The 18,245-nt window shown below is 39.7% G+C and overlaps 3 protein-coding genes across 5 annotated transcripts in view; 1 reads left to right on the forward strand and 2 right to left on the reverse strand.

The window, feature by feature from the left end:
• PLS3 (plastin 3) overlaps positions 1–9,670 on the reverse strand; it is a 90,211-nt gene extending 80,541 nt beyond the window's left edge. Inside the window, exon 1 of one of the 2 annotated variants that reach the window (XM_019949484.3) lies at positions 9,529–9,670. The gene's annotated coding sequence lies outside the window, so the exon portion shown is untranslated. Of the gene's footprint in view, positions 1–8,871; positions 8,891–9,528 lie in introns of those variants that run through there. The other variant, XM_073799123.1, reaches the window with a different exon arrangement.
• LOC101321724 (heterogeneous nuclear ribonucleoprotein A3-like) lies at positions 1,390–8,295 on the reverse strand. Its single transcript, XM_033849268.2, has 2 exons — positions 8,226–8,295; positions 1,390–2,883 (listed from the first exon to the last, which is right to left on the reverse strand). Exons 1-2 carry the CDS (start codon positions 8,293–8,295, stop codon positions 1,772–1,774), a joined length of 1,182 nt encoding a protein of 393 aa, XP_033705159.1. The 3' UTR covers positions 1,390–1,771.
• The window catches only part of LOC109552475 (uncharacterized), an 82,749-nt gene continuing 72,931 nt past the window's right edge, over positions 8,428–18,245 (forward strand). For both annotated transcript variants that reach the window (XM_019949486.3, XM_033850177.2), the window contains exon 1: positions 8,428–8,816. In XM_019949486.3, the coding sequence (XP_019805045.1) occupies positions 8,656–8,816 (161 nt within the window). In that variant the 5' untranslated portion in view covers positions 8,428–8,655. The remainder of the gene's footprint in view (positions 8,817–18,245) is intronic.

Raw genomic sequence — 18,245 nt, forward strand, 5'->3', positions numbered from 1 at the left:
TTGTAAATAAATTCATTCGTATCATTTTTTTAGATTGCACATATAAGTGATATATGATATTTGTCTTTGTCTGACTTACTTCACTCAGCATGATAACCTCTAGGTCCATCCATATTGCTGCAAATGGCATTATTTCATTCCTTTTTATGGCTGAGTAATATTCCCTTGTGTATATGTACCACATCTTCTTTATCCATTCATCTGTCGATGGACATTTAGGTAGCTTCCATGCCTTGGCTATTGTATATAGAGCTGCTATGAACATTGGGGTACATGTATCTTTTCAAATTAGGGTTTTCATCTTTTCTGGCTATATGCCCAGGAGTGGGATTGCTGGCTAATATGGTAACTCCACAGATATAGAAAACAAATTTATGGTTACCAAAGGGGAAGGGGGGTTAAATTAGAAGCTTGGGATTAACATATATACACTCTATATATAAAATAGATAACCAACAAGGACCTACTGTATAGCACAGGGAACTACACTCAATATCTTGTAATAACCTATAATGGCAAAGAAGCTGAAAAAGAATATACAAATATATATCTTTATATATATACAGCCATTTAACCAACTTCAGGATTAAAAGTCTCTTCATGATACTGAAAGTTTATGGTCACAAGTAAGCTTTCTGTACTTGAACTGAGTTTTACAGCAATCTGAAATCTAAAGGCTAATTAAATACAAACCTGTCTCCCTTCCCCAATTAACAGTTCTGTTTCAAAAAATAGAACTTCCTATGATTGTACACCCCACAGGATTCTACTTCATCCTCCTTTGCACCTGCTAACTAGATCAGAGGAAACCAAAATATTTCCAAGACATATACTTTACCTAAACCAGCTCCATACGAAACACTATATAAAGAATGGCTTTTTTTTTTGAGAGCCGCTGTTTGAAATCAAGGCTCTTTTTGCTTACACCAATGTTTAAATTTCAGAGATTGTCAAAGGAATTCATCTTTAAAACAAAAATCTTTGCAATTTCTCTTTATCTCGAAGAGATATTTATCTCAAAGAAATAATCAGAGTCATGAAATGGTTTTTGCCCCAGGGTGTTTGCTGAAGCATTATCTATAAGATATGGAAAGAACAAAAACTTCCAACAACCTGGAATTAGCGAAATAAATTATGAAATATCCATTATATAGAATATCATGCAGTAATTTTAAATATTTTCAAAAATATCTGATTACATGAAAACATATTTATAATACAAGTTAAAAGAATTGGATACAGACAGTATATACAGTATGATCCCAATTTTTAAAATATCTAATGTTCTACACAGGAAACAGATGAAAAATATGAACAGGTGGTACAATTATGAGTAATTTTTATTTTTCTTCTTTATAAACCCTTTTGTTTTCTTCTCATATATTTTTTTTGAAAAGTTAAAAGTTCCTTAATTTTTTATTCCTGGTACCACTACCACAATTTACAGGGCAATATACCTGATGTAATAAAAAGAAAAAGACAAAGCTACAACAGATAAAAGACCTCAGGAATGTACATGTAATTGACACTACATTGCATTAATCAATAGCTGCACTTTTTGCAAACTGTGGCTATGACAGTCCTGAACAAGAAGGGTTTCCTGTTTAAGCTGCAGTAACTTTTCTGACTATGGATCATCGTTCCTTCTGTGGCAGATTTTTACGGTTCCTCTAATGCATTTGGGACGACTGTCTCAAAGTAACCTGCAGCTTTCCTGACAACTCCTCACTCTCTCCCCTGCTAAGAACTGTAGCCCTTTTCTTCTGAGTTTTTAGAACCTTCTGCTACCATATCCACCACTTCCACCACCAGATCCATAACCACCACCACAGGGACTTCCCGAGCTTCTTCCACCAAAACTGCCCCCCTTCATGGGTCCATAATTTGATTGCTGTTGTCCACTATAATTTCCAAAATCATTATAGCTCCCACCACCACCATAGTTACCTCCAAAATTTCCTCCTTCATTGTAACCATCATATCCTCCACCACCGCCACCACATCCACCACCTTGGTTTCCATATCCTGGTCCACCACCACCACAGCCTCCTCTACTACTGTAACCAGGACCACCGCCATAGTTACCACCATTGCCTCCAAATCCATTATATCCACCATCACCTCCTCCATAACTACCTCTGCTGCCACCACCTCCCCCACCATAGCCTCCTCTTCCACCAAAGTTTCCACCACGGCCCAAGTTACCTCCACCACCTCCAAAGTTTCCTCCACGACCCATAAAGTTGCCAGATACACCTCCACGACCTCTTTGTGATCCAGCAGATTGCATTTCTTGTTTAGAAAGGGCCTTTTTCACTTTACACTTATGCCCATTAAGAGTGTGGTATTTTTGAACAACAATTTTATCACCTGTATCATGATCATCAAAAGTTACAAAAGCAAATCCTCTCTTTTTTCCACTCTGCCTGTCTTCCATAACCTCTATGGTTTCAATCTTGCCATACTTTTCAAAGTAGTCTCTCAAATTATATTCTTCTGTATCTTCTTTAATACCACCAACAAAAATTTTCTTCACTGTTAGATGGGCACCAGGCTTTACAGAATCCTCTCTAGAAACAGCTCTCTTTGGTTCCACTACACTCCCATCAACCTTGTGTGGTCGAGCACACATTGCTGCATCCACCTCTTCAACACAAGAGTAAGTCACAAAACCAAAGCCCCTGGAACGTTTTATTTGGGGGTCTCTCATCACCACACAAACTGTAAGTGTGCCCCATTTCTCACAATGTTCTCTTAAGCTATCATCTGTAGGTTCAAAGCTCAGACCACCAAGAAACAGTTTTCTCAACTGTTCTGGTTCCTTTGAATCATGGCTCTCCTCCCCCCGGCGGCGGCGGCGGCGGCGGCGGCGATGGCTGGAGTCTTCTCATATTTTTAAAGTGGTCTTGTATTTTTTTAATCCAAAGTAAACTGATTAAAAAATATCCTAAGTACACACTACTTAAGACACTTTTCCAGCAGATTAACTAAATATACCTATTGACTATAATAGCAATAGGATATACCCTAGGAATCATGTCTCATCATTTTCACCTCTGAGAAAACAATCTTAAATGGTAATTCTCCCCCACCTGATATACAAGCACCAAGATGTCAAAAACAACAATAAGAAATGGCAAAAATGGGAATATGCAAGCAAGTAAAGAAATACAGGAAAAAAAGCTTAAAAATTACATTCGTCTATAAAGGACAATGTATTATTCAGTGTCAATAGCAGAATGTCAATCTGAGAGCAACACTATGTAATTAGAGCATATAATGTAGAACGCAATAATATGAATATTCAAAGCTATTATGCTGCCCTCTCAAATTCTATTTTATAGAAAGTAAAAATTTTATATATATACTTTTTATGTAAACAAGTATTCTGTATGCATATAAATTTAAAACAGCTTAAGAGAATCAGAGTTGTATTTTCAATATATGGGTTACAAGATTACAAAAAAATGATTTCCTATTTAATCTTCTAAAACAGAGATGGTAGAAATAAGAGGTCAGATTTTATAAAAGAAAATGATTTCTTTTAACAAAGAGAAACTTCTCTTCAGAACTAGCCATAGGATATCAGGTTATTTCAAAAGTCCTTTAACTCAAGGCTTTCTGCTTATTCCATTTTCATGAAGTGCTATCACTTCACAAGTGCTATTTTAACAAATGTTAGCAAACATAATTTTAACAAAATAAAAATGCATAATAACACAAAGAATGACAGAGTTAAAGAACTATCATGTAATCGGCAAGATGACAATACACAGTGAAAATTAATTCCAAGTTAATAGTTTTGAGGGTGGGGGTTGAAAATAACCCCTAAGGGGCTTCCCTGGTGGCGCAGTGGTTAAGAATCCGCCTGCCAATGCAGGGGACACAGGTTTGAGCCCTGGTCCGGGAAGATCCCACATGCCACGGAGCAACTGAGCCCGTGTGCCACAACTACTGAGCCTGCACTCTACAGCCTGTGAGCCACCACTACTGAGCCTGCGTGCCACAACTACTGAAGCCTGCACTGCAACAAAGAGTAACCCCTGCTCGCAGCAACTGGAGAAAGTCCACGCACAGCAACAAAGACCCCATCTAGCCCAACATGTTTGTTTTTCAAATGAAGACCTGCATTAACTTCTCACCTTTTCTGTGTTAATGATGGCACACCACTTAAACATAAGTTTATCTCCTCCATTATGCACTTTTCCATACCTGCATGTGCAATTTAGAGTGCAATTATAAGGAGAAACATTTGATTTTTCATGCGTAATTTTACACAAAACCTCCTATTACGGGCAATCACAAAACTAAGAATGAAGTATGATAAGCCAAAGTATTTTGTAACCATTACCAATGAACGCCAAAATACTGCTCAGTAGTTACTTGGGAAAGGTTAAAAAAAAAAAACACCACCACATTAATGGCTTTTACAGGCTACTTGGCACAATATTTGAGGGAAAAAAATTATAAGAAAGTATTACACATATAGGTTTTTATTCTCTTGTTATCAACCATTTCTCTTATTTTTCATTACATTATGTCTGGCTTTATTTCTTCTTAGCTTGTAAAAGTGGATGGCTGGAGAACATTTACAGACAAGTAAAAATGTGGCAAGGCTTAAGTGATGAGAATTCTACCATTTCTGTAAACTCTTATTAAAGCTTTAGTGTTTCTATGATATACTACTACAGTACTTTGAATTTATATAGCACCTGTCTGCTGAAGAACCAAGACTTACATAGCTCATTTATCCTTTCAGCATGCCTGTGAAATACACAGATTGAAAACAGATGGCTTACAAATAAAGTAAAATCCAGATATGAAAACAGAGAACTTCCATGATTTACTGAAGATGGCCTGTCTGTGCAAACTGTAGTAGCCTAAAAGATCCTGGAGTCCACACTCAATGCCTTTTCCAATAAACAACACTACCTCCTTATCATCAAACAAATTTCTAGACCGTTAAGAGAAATTAAGCTTTGTCATAATATAAAATCAGTAAGTTTAATGTGCCAAAAATCCTTGATAAGGAATGATATAAATGGTACCTCTATATTTTAAAGAAATAACATTAGTCACAGAATAAGCCACTGGTGACCGGAGAGTCACCAATTTGCCTACAAGGTATTTAGCTTGGTTCAATATAATTGCATTAAAATTGGGAAAAAAATCAACTGATAAATATAACTGAAATAAGCCAGACTATATCTATATAAAAGATATATCTTATAAAAGAAAAAAAAATCCCAGCAAGCCAAAATCCTTGAGCCATGCCCTCATTTTATAATTGAGAAAATGCATGGTGTCTGGCACACGTATGTACTCAATGTTAATTATCAATATAATAATCTTAAGTGACTTTCTCAAGGTCAAACTATGAGTCAGTGGCAGAGCCATGTCTAGAATCTAGTTCTTCTGAAGCAAGTCCAACATACGTCCCCCTTAGCATTGTAATTTTCATTTAACAGCAATGCTTTTTCATCCCTAAAACAGTTTATACTCACCAATATTTATCTTTCAAGTGCTAAGAATAGAGCAAATTCAATGTTATTAAGCATATTGAATTTTTGGAAACTGTCTCACCTCCATAACTACCATTGGCCCAAGTATTATCAGATCTTCTCCTGAGACTGACATTTCATGATCAGACAGTTTTTTATATTTCTAGCCCATAATTTTAACCAAAGCTCTCATCACTAAAAACAGCTAGTCGTGACCACTGGTATCTAAAAGACCTTCCAACAGTATAATGTATCCAAAAAACTTTTGAAACCTCCAACACAATGAACATACATCATATGGTGTGTCACTCTCTAGAATAATTACAGACTCAAAACATGATCTAGCTGTTTTCTTCTAAACTGAGTTTTATTATTTTCACAGATTAAACTTTCCCCCTCTGGATTACTTTTCACCAAAAGAGCATGAGCAAGTACAAAATGATTCCAAAAACAGTTACCCAAGTTTTCATGTATTGATAGATGTTCATTTTCAATTTTATACCAGCTACTTTTGGAATCTGTACTAAACAGCAAAAACAAACAGTTTGGCATATTCATTCCACCTAGATTATAGCAATAGCAAATTCATGAATTTATCTTATGTGCTAAGAATATTATGTCAGTAAATTTCTTGGAAAGGCAAGTAGAAATGCTTAAAACAGAATATGGAAAAATGGCAAGTGAATTTTCTTCCTTTTGTCATCAGTTTCACCATACAGAATCTCCTTAGTGCTCAGGCACCACTACCAAGTTACTACCCCCTTCTTTTCTGTAACAGTCACGCTGTTTGCCTAGGAGCAAAATTTCATGGGGTTCCTAATAGTGCCCTGGATATTGACATTCTGCCAGTATAAACAGTCACAGTCAAGTCTAATGTGCTTGTAACCATTGGTAGAAGAGACTTAATCTCAACCCAAATATTACTCACTAGTTATAATTAATCCTTCTACCCAAAATGCATTGAGCCTAGACATTTTTAGCAATTGACTCTAAATGATGGCATCAGACTAGACTAGAGACCTTGGACCTCAGTGTTGATTGTCTGTGTTAAATCAAGGCAGAGCATAATTTATTTGGCTCTCCCACCCCAGGTAAAGAGTCTGATAACTTTCTAGATCTAATTGTAGAAACTAAGAATTAGACTCATAATCCTCTAATTTTAATGAAAGCCTGGGTTCATTAGATCATATGACTAAAAAATGAAGTCAGTAGTTGTAAATGAGTGGACACACCGAGACAATGAAAGACTGGTTGGAGAGCCTAGAGAGGATCCTGTTTTGACATGAGTTAATACTATTTTAAAAAGAACTTATCTCCCTACCACTTTAACCTAGTTGGATAGTTGTGCTCTTCTTTTTTTAAGGTTAAATATTTGTTAGGAGTTCCATCTAAAATTATATTATCACCTCTCTTCCACTAGGGGGGTCTATCTCCCAGTGTAGTTAACTCCAATTAACTCAGGTGCAGTTTGAGTCCACTTCCAGCTAATCTGTGCCGCAAGGCTAGCCTTGTGGTCAGAACTATGTGCTTTAAAGTTGTTCTAGTTTTTAGGCTCAGAAACCCATGCACAGCATGAAAATGTAGTGCTCAAGTCATTCAGAGGTTGCTGCAGTAAGGAGACAAGGATTTTTGGCTGAAGCATACAAAGCCAAAATCTCTTAAATATTCCCAGTTTCATTTTTAGCTGCCCTAGTTGTTTTCAGACTGAATACGTATCAACTGGATCCATTTTTGTAAATAAGTAAAGCTTTTAAACTCTCAACCTCAGAGATTCCTCTGCCCATTTCTACACTCTGCAATATATAATCTGAATAGCAAAAACTGCCATGTTTTTCCAACAGCAACCTTAACTTGGGCCACTTGGGTGGGTATTGGTCATTATGGGAGTTGCTTCTGTGGCCTCTCATTATTCTACTAAAGTACTGACAGGTAAAAACCCAACTAGCTCGATTTCTTAAATTTAGTGTCCACTGTTTCCCTGCCTGATTTCTGATCCAATTAATTCCAAACCACAATAACTGATGGTTAATTTTAGCCAAGAGATTATCCACCACCTTCAAGCAGATGCCTAATATAGAGAACAGTTCAACTGGAATATAGGCCAGACCCAGGGACATGGACAAAGCCTAATTTTTTAAAAAACACTATCTTATGGGATATGGCTTCAAATCTATCATTTAGGAATGAAATAGGGCATGAATAAATGGACGATTTTTCTAGAAAATAATTAGTAAGATATTTTTAAAATTTAGAAAAGCCATAACTAGATTGAAGGGCCACAGGGGAGATATATATCCCAGCACAAACATATTTCAAGCACTTATTTTAAAAACAGCTTCCGTTTTTTATTTTGGATAAAATCTGAGCATCCAATTTCCCTTTCTGTTCCCCTCATCCAAATCCAAGTAGAACTCCCTTGAGTAGAGGCTAGTTCACACCGCCCCCTCCCCTTTTTTGTCACGGTAGTTTTGGGAAAATGAACTTCAGCCATTACATTCCAGTTTTAAAGTCAAAAGAAGTCATGTGACCATTACCCTAGGGGCATCAGAGACTTGGGGCACGTGATGCCAATTGACATATGTGGGGCTTCGGCCACTATGTTGGAATTCACTGTAAATTGGATCTTCAGGATCAAGTTTAAGCTCCCAAATACACTGTGACATCCTGTAAAATGGAGTGTGCGCTTACGTCTCAGTAGTTTTTAATTTCACCTAGGTTTTCTACCTACTGTGCAGTCAGCCAGGCTCTCTTCCCCACCCCCCATCCCCGGTAACAGGTCGGGCACCCCGAGCATCCCGTCTATCTGATCCTAAACGGCGAGGCTCTCCAACCCAGTTAGTTCTAAACTCAACCTTGAGTACCACCCGGCATGTTGTGCAGATAGGGTGTGGAGCAAGAATTTGCGTCGCGTACAGGAAACGTCAGAAAGCATTAAGCCCACTCCACCTCCCAGGTTGGGATCTTCTGCCCTGGAGCCTGGCCGTCGGAGCCGCCAGCACTTTAGAGCAAGTAGCAGCAGCGGCGGCGGCAACTCTGGGACTGGCGAGAAGCCCGGGCGGGGGTGGTCGGCGTCCCCCGGCCTCTCATTAGACCGCTAAGTACTGCGAGTCGGGAAATGTAAACACCGGCAAGTGCAGCTCTGTGGGAGGAGGGGATGTTGCCCTCGCCCCCCGCCCCTTCGGCTCTGCCTCCAGAGGAGCCCCGGGAGGTGCCGGGCGGCCGCTGCCCCGACCACGCGCTCGAGGCTGCAGAGCCAAAGGAGCTGAGAAGGGAGCAGACGGGCGGCTCGGGATCTGAGGAGAGGAGAACGGAAAGGTACTGCCCTAATGGCCCGGAGATGTCCTGCTACAGAAAGGAAAAAAGTGCTTACTCATAGGGAGACGCGGTGCGATAGCGATTCGCTCGCTAATGGTAAGGGAAGCAGGCGGCAGGCAGGCAACCGGAGCCTCGTTCCTTCCCTGGGCCACCGCACCCCGTGGAGCCCGGGGGCCGGGGTGAGCCCGTGAGGTCACCCGAGGAGGGCGAGCGGGGGCTGGAGGCGTCGCCGGCGACCGGCTCCGGGATTTCCTGAGTCCGGAGCCGGCGGAGGAGGGGGGGAGGAGGGTGGCAGTAGCTGAAGAAGGACGACAGAGGGAAGTTAGGCGCTTGGTTTCCACTTCGGGGCCGCCGCCACGGAAGGGGAGAAGGGCAAGGGCTGGCGTCAAGGACTCCAGCCCAAGTTTGGCAACAAGTTAAGAGCAACTAGTGAGAAAGCACCATCTCTCCAGTGAAAAGCAGAAAACGTGTTTGCGGCGGGCGGTGGTCGTGGGGAACACTCGGTCACTCCCACCCGTTCTTGATGCGAACGACCGCTTTGGCGCCCAAGGTCTAGGACAGAAATTTCTGCAGCCTCCCTCTCAGTCCCCCGCCTCCCGTGCCAGGCACGTTCCTGCCGAGGTTCCCGGAGATGCTCTCTCCTGGACCCACTCATGCCCACGCCCAGGGATCCCGCTCCCCTAGTGCCCTCCCGCGCCTGCAGAGCACTTACATAAAGTCGCAGAGTACCGGATCTGGCCAGACAGCCTCCAACCGACGCACTCCGACAACTTCTGCCGCTCGGAATTTTTGCGGCTGTGGTTCTAAAGCCAGCGCTCCCTCCCCTCCTGCCAGCCCCCTCCGCCCCTCGGCCGCCGCCATTGGCTCCGGTGGTGCTAGCAGTCAGCTGGGAACCAGGAAGGGGATTGGGCCACGAGCCTGTCACATCAACTGGGTGGGGAGTTGGGAGAATAGGCACCGGGATGGGCGCCCTGGAGGGATGGGGACTAACTCTGCGGCTGGGAGCGGAGATTGGTCCTCCGCTCTTGTTACTTCCCCTCCCTGGCTATGAAGAGATTAGAAGTCCTCAGAGCCTGGCTCGGGGACCACGTTCCAAAAAATCGTATGGAATAAACGAAGAGATGAGAATGTTGGAGCGAGAGTTTGAACGTCACCAAGCCCCTATTTAAGTCTCTGGAGAGTACAGTTTCAACACAGAATCGTAAAGAGAATCTCGGCATGGGAAGGGACTAGTAATACTAGTACTTAGTTTCTTCTGCTCCAATCAGCCTGCGTGCGGAACAACGCAGAGGGAAAACCTCAGCAATCTTCCCTTTCCAGCGAGGTCTAGGGAGCAGATATATGGACAGGACGAGGCTCTCATGTTTTTGGCTTCGTGCCCAAGTAAATTGTTGACCCAAATCACCTGTCTGGTCTGTTTGTCCATGCGGAAAGGAATGAGAGGTGGAGGTGGGAAAGGAAGGTGGAAATAACGTGGTTCCCACTCGTTTGACTGGAAATGGATGTCAATTTTCATCAGTCTCCTTTCACCAGAGAAAACTTGGAGACATGCTCCTGGTTCCCAGAGGACCCTTTCTTCTTCTTGGCCTCTGTGTCATAATTGACCTCTTTCATTAATACACGTGGAGGTTTCCCCTCCTTATTGTGCATTCCAATCCTTTGGCTCACTCCAGGTCCAAAATCAGCTCCAAGGACCAGAGTTTGACGGATTCTCCAGGGTCAGGTCAAGAGCTTGTGGCACAGCTGTAGAAGAGAAAGGCTAAGCCCTTTCCTGTTTCAGTCACAACCATTTTGTTCAGGAAATGTGTGCTTGGAAAGTTTTTTAAGAATTAAAAATTGGTTCACTTACTTCTCATTTTATATTCACTACGAAAATTGCTAAATTAAGAGTGGCCTGGGACTTCCCTGGCAGTCCAGTGGTTAAGACTTCCAATGCAGGAGGTATGTGTTCCATTCCTGGTCAGGGAACTAAGATCCCGCATGCCTCAGGGCGCGGCCAAAAAAAAAGAGTGGCCTGAAAATCGAATGATCTTGTCAAGGAACCCTCACTTCATCTGCTATTATGAATTTCCTTAGAGAAATTAACCTATAGTGAGTGCTGGCGCTTCTTGAATGGGCAGAAGAGGGGAGTTCATATACTGCCTAAAGGCTACACTAGCAGAGAAGGAATTGGCACTGGGAAAAAGGCTCATTAAATATTAATTAATGATTAACCAACTGGAAGAACATATGAAAGGCACAGAAAGGTGAAAAAGAAATGAGAGAGCAATCTGGCTATCGGAAATATTAAATTTCTGGTATGAGAGATTTTGTATTGGGTCAGGTTTGGGTCAGCACAAAAATACTGATTTCAACATGTTCGTGTTGTGTGGACTGTGAAGTGTACCGCCACACACATTTACGAGAGGATCCACAATGAGATTTCTGGCTTTCAATAATTGGCCCAAGGTTTGGTATGGTTTCTGGAATTCTTTACACAAAATTTCTAGATACACTAATACAGTACTTCAGTTTTCTACATTTTATGGCGTCTGTTAAGTCACCACTGAAGAGCTTCCACCTGCTTTAAAACTTAAATTTACAGACTTAGAATGTCTGTATGAAGGGACTGTGCAAGCTAAATTTTTGAGTATGGATATATTTGTCTCAATTACTTAACTTAGTATTCTATTTTAGTTTATTTTTCAAGTGTTAGAATTTAGAATAAGTCAAAATAGGAAGAATCCTATGCATATGCTATTTACACTTTCCTGGTTTTTTCTTTTCAAAAAAGCTTACATAGAAGCTTTACTTTATTTACTAACACTGATGTCAGAATTCAGTAAGAGTTTGTGGTCAAGAAATGTCACTTTAATGGAAGTACAGTGGTCACAGTTTCAAAGCCACAGGGTGCCCAGGTAATGGCACTGTGTCTCAGTGCCTCGGTAGTTTCCAACAGATAAAACTTGCCCTATTTGGATGCTGGTTGAGATTCCTGTTTAACAAGCTCAACAAAGTAGAACTCCATTTTAATGAATACTGCTATGATAGCCATCTTGATGTAACTAAGCTACTTTCGTGTTACGCAAAATCTAAAAGTCCTTTTCAGAGGCTAACATTTTGCTCTAAGAAAGGAGCCTCAGACTCAAAGCTCTATTCAAACTGCATTTCTTTCTGATCTATCACACCATCAATTTAAGCCATATAGGATCATTCACAAAGTAACCCAAAGTTGGTAGTTTTCCTATCTATATAAAGAGGCTTGCAGGGACTTCCCTGGTGGTCCAGTGGGTAGGACTCTGCGCTCCCAACGCAGGGGACCCGGTTTGATCCCTGGTAGGGGAACTGGATCCTGCATGTATGCCACAGCTAGGAGTTTACATGCCGCAACTAAGAAGGCTGCATGCAGCAACTAAAAGATCCTGTATGCCAGAACTAAAAGATCCCGCGTGCCTCAACTAAGACCCAGCGCAGCTAAAATAAATAAATAAATATTAAAAAAAAAAAGAGGCTTGCACATCTGGTCTTCAGGGTTCCTTTCAGAAGCTCAAAGGCAGATTGTAGGGCCTAATTCATCTTTTAAAAACTGAGTTATAATTAACATACAATATTATATTAGTTTCACGTGTACATGTTGATTTGATACTTTTATATGAGATGATCATCACAATAAGTCCACTTACCATCAACCACTATACAAGTTGTTATAATATTATTGACTATATTCCGTACGTGTACATTACATTCCTGTGACATTTATTTTATAGCTGGAAGTTTGTACCTTTTATTCCCCTTCACCTATTTCACTCATTCCCCCATGCCTCCTCCATTCTGGCAACTACCAGTTTGTTCTCTGTATCTCTGAGTCTGTTTCTGTTTTGTTTTGTTTGTTCGTTTGTTCTGCTTTTTAGATTCCACATATAAGTGAAGTCATACGGTATTTGTTTTTCTCTATCTGGCTTATTTCTCTTAGCATAATACCCTCCAGGTCCATCCATGTTGCCACAGATGGCAAGATTTCACTCTTCTTTATGGCTGAGTAATATTCCACTGTATGTACATACATCACATCTTCTTTATCCATCCCTCTATTAATGGGTACTTGGGTTGCTTCCATATCTTGGCTATTGTAAATAATGCTGCAGTAAACATAGGAATGCATATGTCTTTTCAAATTAGTATTTTTGTTTTCTTTGGATAAATACCCAGAAGTGGAATTGCTGGATTGTATGTTAGTTCTATTTTTAGCTTTTTGAGGCACCTCCATATTGTTTTCCATAGTGGCTGTATCAATTTACATTCCCACCAACAGTGCAAGAGGGTTCCCTTTTCTCCACACCCTCTCCAGCATTTATTGTTTCTAGATTTTTTGATGATGGCCATTCTGACTGGTGTGAGGTGATACCTCACTGTAGTTTTGATTTGCATTTCTCTAATGATTAGTGATGTTGAGCATTCTTTCATGTGTTTGTTGGCAATCTGTATATCTTCTTTGGAGAAATGTCTATTTAGGTCCTCTGCTCATTTTTGGATTGGGTTGTTTGTTTTTTTGATATTGAGCTGCATGAGCTGCTTGTATATTTTGGAGATTAATCCTTTGCCAGTTGCTTCATTTGCAAATATTTTCTCCCATTCTGAGGGTTGTCCTTTCATCTTTTTTATGGTTTCCTTTGCTATGCAAAAGCTTTTAAGTTTCATTAAGTCCCATTTGTTTATTTTTATTTCCATTTCTCTAGGAGGTGGGTCAAAAAGGATCTTGCTGTGATTTATGTCATAGAGTGCTCTGCCTAGGTTTTCCTCTAAGAGTTTTATAGTGTCTGGCCTTACATTTAGGTCTTTAATCTATTTTGAGTTTATTTTTGTGTATGGTGTTAGGGAGTGTTCTAATTTCATTCTTTTACATGTAGCTGTCCAGTTTTCCCAACACCACTTATTGAAGAGGCTATCCTTTCTCCACTGTACATTCCTGCCACCTTTATCAAAGATAAGGTGACCATATGTGCGTGGGTTTATCTCTGGGCTTTCTACCCTGTTCCATTGATCTATATTTCTGTTTTAGTGCCAGTACCATATTGTTTTGATTACTGTAGCTTTGTAGTATAGTCTGAAGTCCAGGAGCCTGATTACTCCAGCTCCGTTTTTCTTTCTCAAGATTGTTTTGGCTATTTGGGGTCTTTTATGTTTCCATACAAACTGTGCAATTTTTTGTTCTAGTTCTGTGAAAAATGCCAGTGGTGGTTTGATAGGGATTGCATTGAATCTATAGATTGCTTTGGGTAGTACAGCTAGTCATTTTCACAATGTTGATTCTTCCCATCCAAGAACATGGTATATCTCTCCATCTGTTTGTATCTTTAATTTCTTTCATCAGTGTCTTATAGTTTTCTGCATACAGGTCTTTTGTCTCCTTAGGTAGGTTTATTCCTAGGTATTTTATTCTTTAATTGCAGTGGTAAATGGAAGTGTTTCCTTAATTTCTCTTTCAGATTTTTTATCATTAGTGTATAGGAATGCAAGAGATTTCTGTGCATTAATTTTGTGTCCTGTTACTCTACCAAATTCATTGATTAGCTCTAGAAGTTTTCTGGTAGCATCTTTAGAATTCTCTATGTATAGTATCATGTCATCTGCAAACGGTGACAGTTTTACTTCTTCTTTTCTGATTTGGATTCCTTTTATTTCTTTTTCTTCTCTGATTGCTGTGGCTAAAACTTCCAAAACTATGTTGAATAATAGTTAGCCTATTATTCTTGATTGTTTGATTCTCAAATATTTTAGGCCAGATATTAGTGAATTTAAAAGTGTCTGTGTGCATAAGAGCATGTGTGTGTGTGTGTGTGTGTGAGAGAGAGAGAGAGAGAGAGAGAGAGACAGAGAGAGAATATAATATGATTTTTAAATGATATTAGTATTTGAAGGCAGATGGATGGATCAAGAGACTGAAAAAGGAGCTTTCACCACATAGGTCATTGGTTAAATACCATAAATATATGAGTCTGTGTCTACTAAACAAACAAAATGTGACTTTAAAAAGAGATTGACAGAGTTATAACATAGATGAACTTTGAAAATATTATGCTAAGTGAAAGGAGCCAGTTACAAAAGACCACATATTGTATGATTCTATTTATCTGAAATGTACAAAAAGGGAATATCCATAGAGACAGAAAGTAGATTCATTGTTGCTGGGAGCTGGGGTGGGGAGGGGTGGATGTGAAGGAAAATGGGGAGTTACTGCTGATGGGGTTCCCTTTTGGGGCCATGAAAATGTTCTAAAATAAACTGATGGTTGCACAACTCTGTAAATACACTAAAAACCATTGAATTGTACCATTTAAGCAGGTGAATTGTATGGTGTTGTGAATTATATCTCAATAAAGCTGGTATTAAAAAAGAGACTGACACAATTAGGCTGCTTAAGCACAGGAAAACCACACTAGTGAAGATATGGCATGTGACGGCAGGAAACAAGTATAGAAAGGATCGGTATTGCAAGAGACAAACTAAACTCAGAAATCAAAAGGGCCTTGGGAGATAAAGTCATCTACCTCTTGTTCAGCATGATCCCTTGTTTGCTACTGTCATTGCAAGAAGGACAAAGTGCTTCAATTTACCACAAAAGAGATTTCAACACTGCAAAAACATTTGATTTCAACAAATCAAATAAGCCAGAAACAGAAGCTGGATAGCAAAAAAAAAAAAAAAAAAAAAAGATATATTTCTTCTCTGATACTTTTAGAAAGGTTTAAGTAATCATGTGACTATACTGGTTTAGGGATTATATCATGCCAATGTTTTCATAACTAATTGCAGTCAGAAAGATAATTGGACATTTGGTCTAAATAACCAAGAGTTTCCTTATAAAATGTCACAGAAGGGCTGAGGACAAGAAGTTTCATTTTGAACCAACAAACATCTCTTTGATAATTCAGAACCAAGAATGCATCCACTGGTTTGTTTCTTCGTCAATGTCATAGGGTCACCTGAACAAGTGTGTAAATAGAGTGTAAACCTGTCCATTCAGAGAGGATTCCCTTTCACACACTGGCACCATTATAGTAAGATACATCTCATCTAGTGGATGGAATGGAGTAGGCCTAGAAGTAACTAAGCTTAAGTAAACTTTGAATTTTTTTAAAATATTTGGGAGTCTTCAGGAAAGTACACCATGTGAAATGAGATCAGACTCGTAGGAATATTCTAAGTCAGGAGTCAAAAACATTGTCTACATAGGGCCAGATAGTAAATATCTTTGGCACACAGGCCATATAGTCTCTGGTACAACTACTCAACTTGGCTGTCAAGAGTACAGAAGCAGCCACAGACAATAAGTAAACAAATGGCCTTGGTGATGTGCCAATAAAGCTTTATTTACAAAAACAAGCAGCAACAGGCTGGGCCTGGAGCAGCTTAGTTTGCTGACTCCATCTGGGTTCCTGTGCTTGCCCCAATTTGGACTTGGTATCCGGGTGGAGTTGTGTTCTTAAAGGGGTATATTTACGTTAGAATTGGTTCATGACTGAAGATATGAAACAGATTAAGATAGAAATTAGCTCCTTTGCACATTACAATCTTAGGTCTTTACAATCTTTAATACCAAGCAACTGATGGATAGCTGTATTCTACTCTCATTTCTTTATCACTATTCAAATTTGAATGTAATCACAATTGCGGAATTCCACGGGGGTGGGGGGAATGACAACTACAGCTACCTCTTATTGAGCTCCTGCTATGTGGCAGGACTTGTACTAGGAACTTTATGTATATTATCTCATTTAAGGCTAATAACTATTCCATGAATGGAAGTGTTATTATCCCCATATTCAAATGAGAAAATAAGGCTTATAGAATTAATTAGTAACTTTTGCCCAAGATCATTTGGCTTGTAATGTAGAAGCTGGAAGGTACAGGAGTGGGGAGGAGATATTCCATCTCATATCTGACTCTACAGCCTGTGAATAGAACCATAGGATATTACAGGAAATGTTCACTGTACTTTATCCCAAAAAATAAAGCATGGGGGCTTCCCTGGTGGTGCAGTGGTTGAGCGTCCGCCTGCCGATGCAGGGGATGCGGGTTCTTGCCCTGGTCTGGGAAGATCCCACATGCCGCGGAGTGGCTAGGCCCGTGAGCCATGGCCGCTGAGCCTGGGCGTCCGGAGCCTGTGCTCCGCAACGGGAGAGGCCACAACAGTGAGAGACCCACGTACCGCAAATAAATAAATAAATAAATAAAGCATGGGAATGCAGCTGATGATTTTACCTTTCTTCTCAATTCCATGGAAAATTGGTTAGCCCACTAGTGGTAAATCTCATTGATAAGCAGGCATGTTTATTACACTTATGCCTAATCTAATGTTGATGGTGTATAGTAGCATGTATTTATTTTTATAATTCTACACATCGTGCTTTCTTTCCACCAAATGACACTGTCACCTTTGAAGAGTAAGTCAGTGGATCCGTGAAATAGAAATTCATGCCAATGGCAGCAGGAAAAATATAATTCTGTTTTCCTCTTAAGCAATATTTTAGGTGATGTCCAGGATTAATAACATAGATATTTTAGGACTCTGAAGACTGGAAATAAAGAGAGTTTATTTTCAGGCTATATTCTACAGGATATTAAAATATAGGATAGCTTAGTCAAACCAGTTATTTGTTACAAACAGGAAACAACAGATATTCAGTTTATCCTCTAGGCAGGATATAGACAGAGGCCTAATTTATCAAATTTTCCAGAAAATATACTATTATAGCCCAACTTGTCCTACCTGATGAACCCTGAATTACGAGTCACATAAATCGTGTGTCGGAGGGAGGTAGTTTTAAACAAATGAAATATATTTCAACATAAATGTGTTGATAACAAAACACCCATAGCATATGGCCGACATTTTCTTTAATTTGTTTAATATAGGGTCTCCTGAAGCATCACATTTAAAAACTAAAATAGAGATTGGGATTGACATATATACACTAATATGTATAAAATGGATAACTAATAAGAACTTGCTGTATAAAAAAATAAATAAAATTCAAAAAAATAAAATAATTTGAGAATGAAAATCATAGAATTTTTGTGTTAGAAGGAACATTATAGACCATCTCCCTCACTTTACTGATTAGTAAAACAGAGGCCCACAGGAGCAAAATGACTTGCCGTAATCTTTTGGTTCTTTCAAAGTCCTTTTATAGTTACCTTACCAGATGGCATTTTCAGGATTATAATCTTCTTTCTATGTAATTCAATTTTAAGTGTGGATTTGCAAATATGCTAGATAATGATGTATTCCAGTGACCCTGCCTTAACTCAGGCCATGTAGCAGGATAGAGTCCCTTCCAGCTGTCAGTTTCCTGGAGAAGGGAAGTCAACAATAAGGTACTACCTGAGTGTACCCAAATAGCAGGTAGGGTGTAAGTGGGTCTCCAAAACCTTGCACTTACAGAGCAA

This window comes from Tursiops truncatus, chromosome X (genome assembly GCF_011762595.2).
Source record: "Tursiops truncatus isolate mTurTru1 chromosome X, mTurTru1.mat.Y, whole genome shotgun sequence".
NCBI lineage: Eukaryota > Metazoa > Chordata > Mammalia > Artiodactyla > Delphinidae > Tursiops > Tursiops truncatus.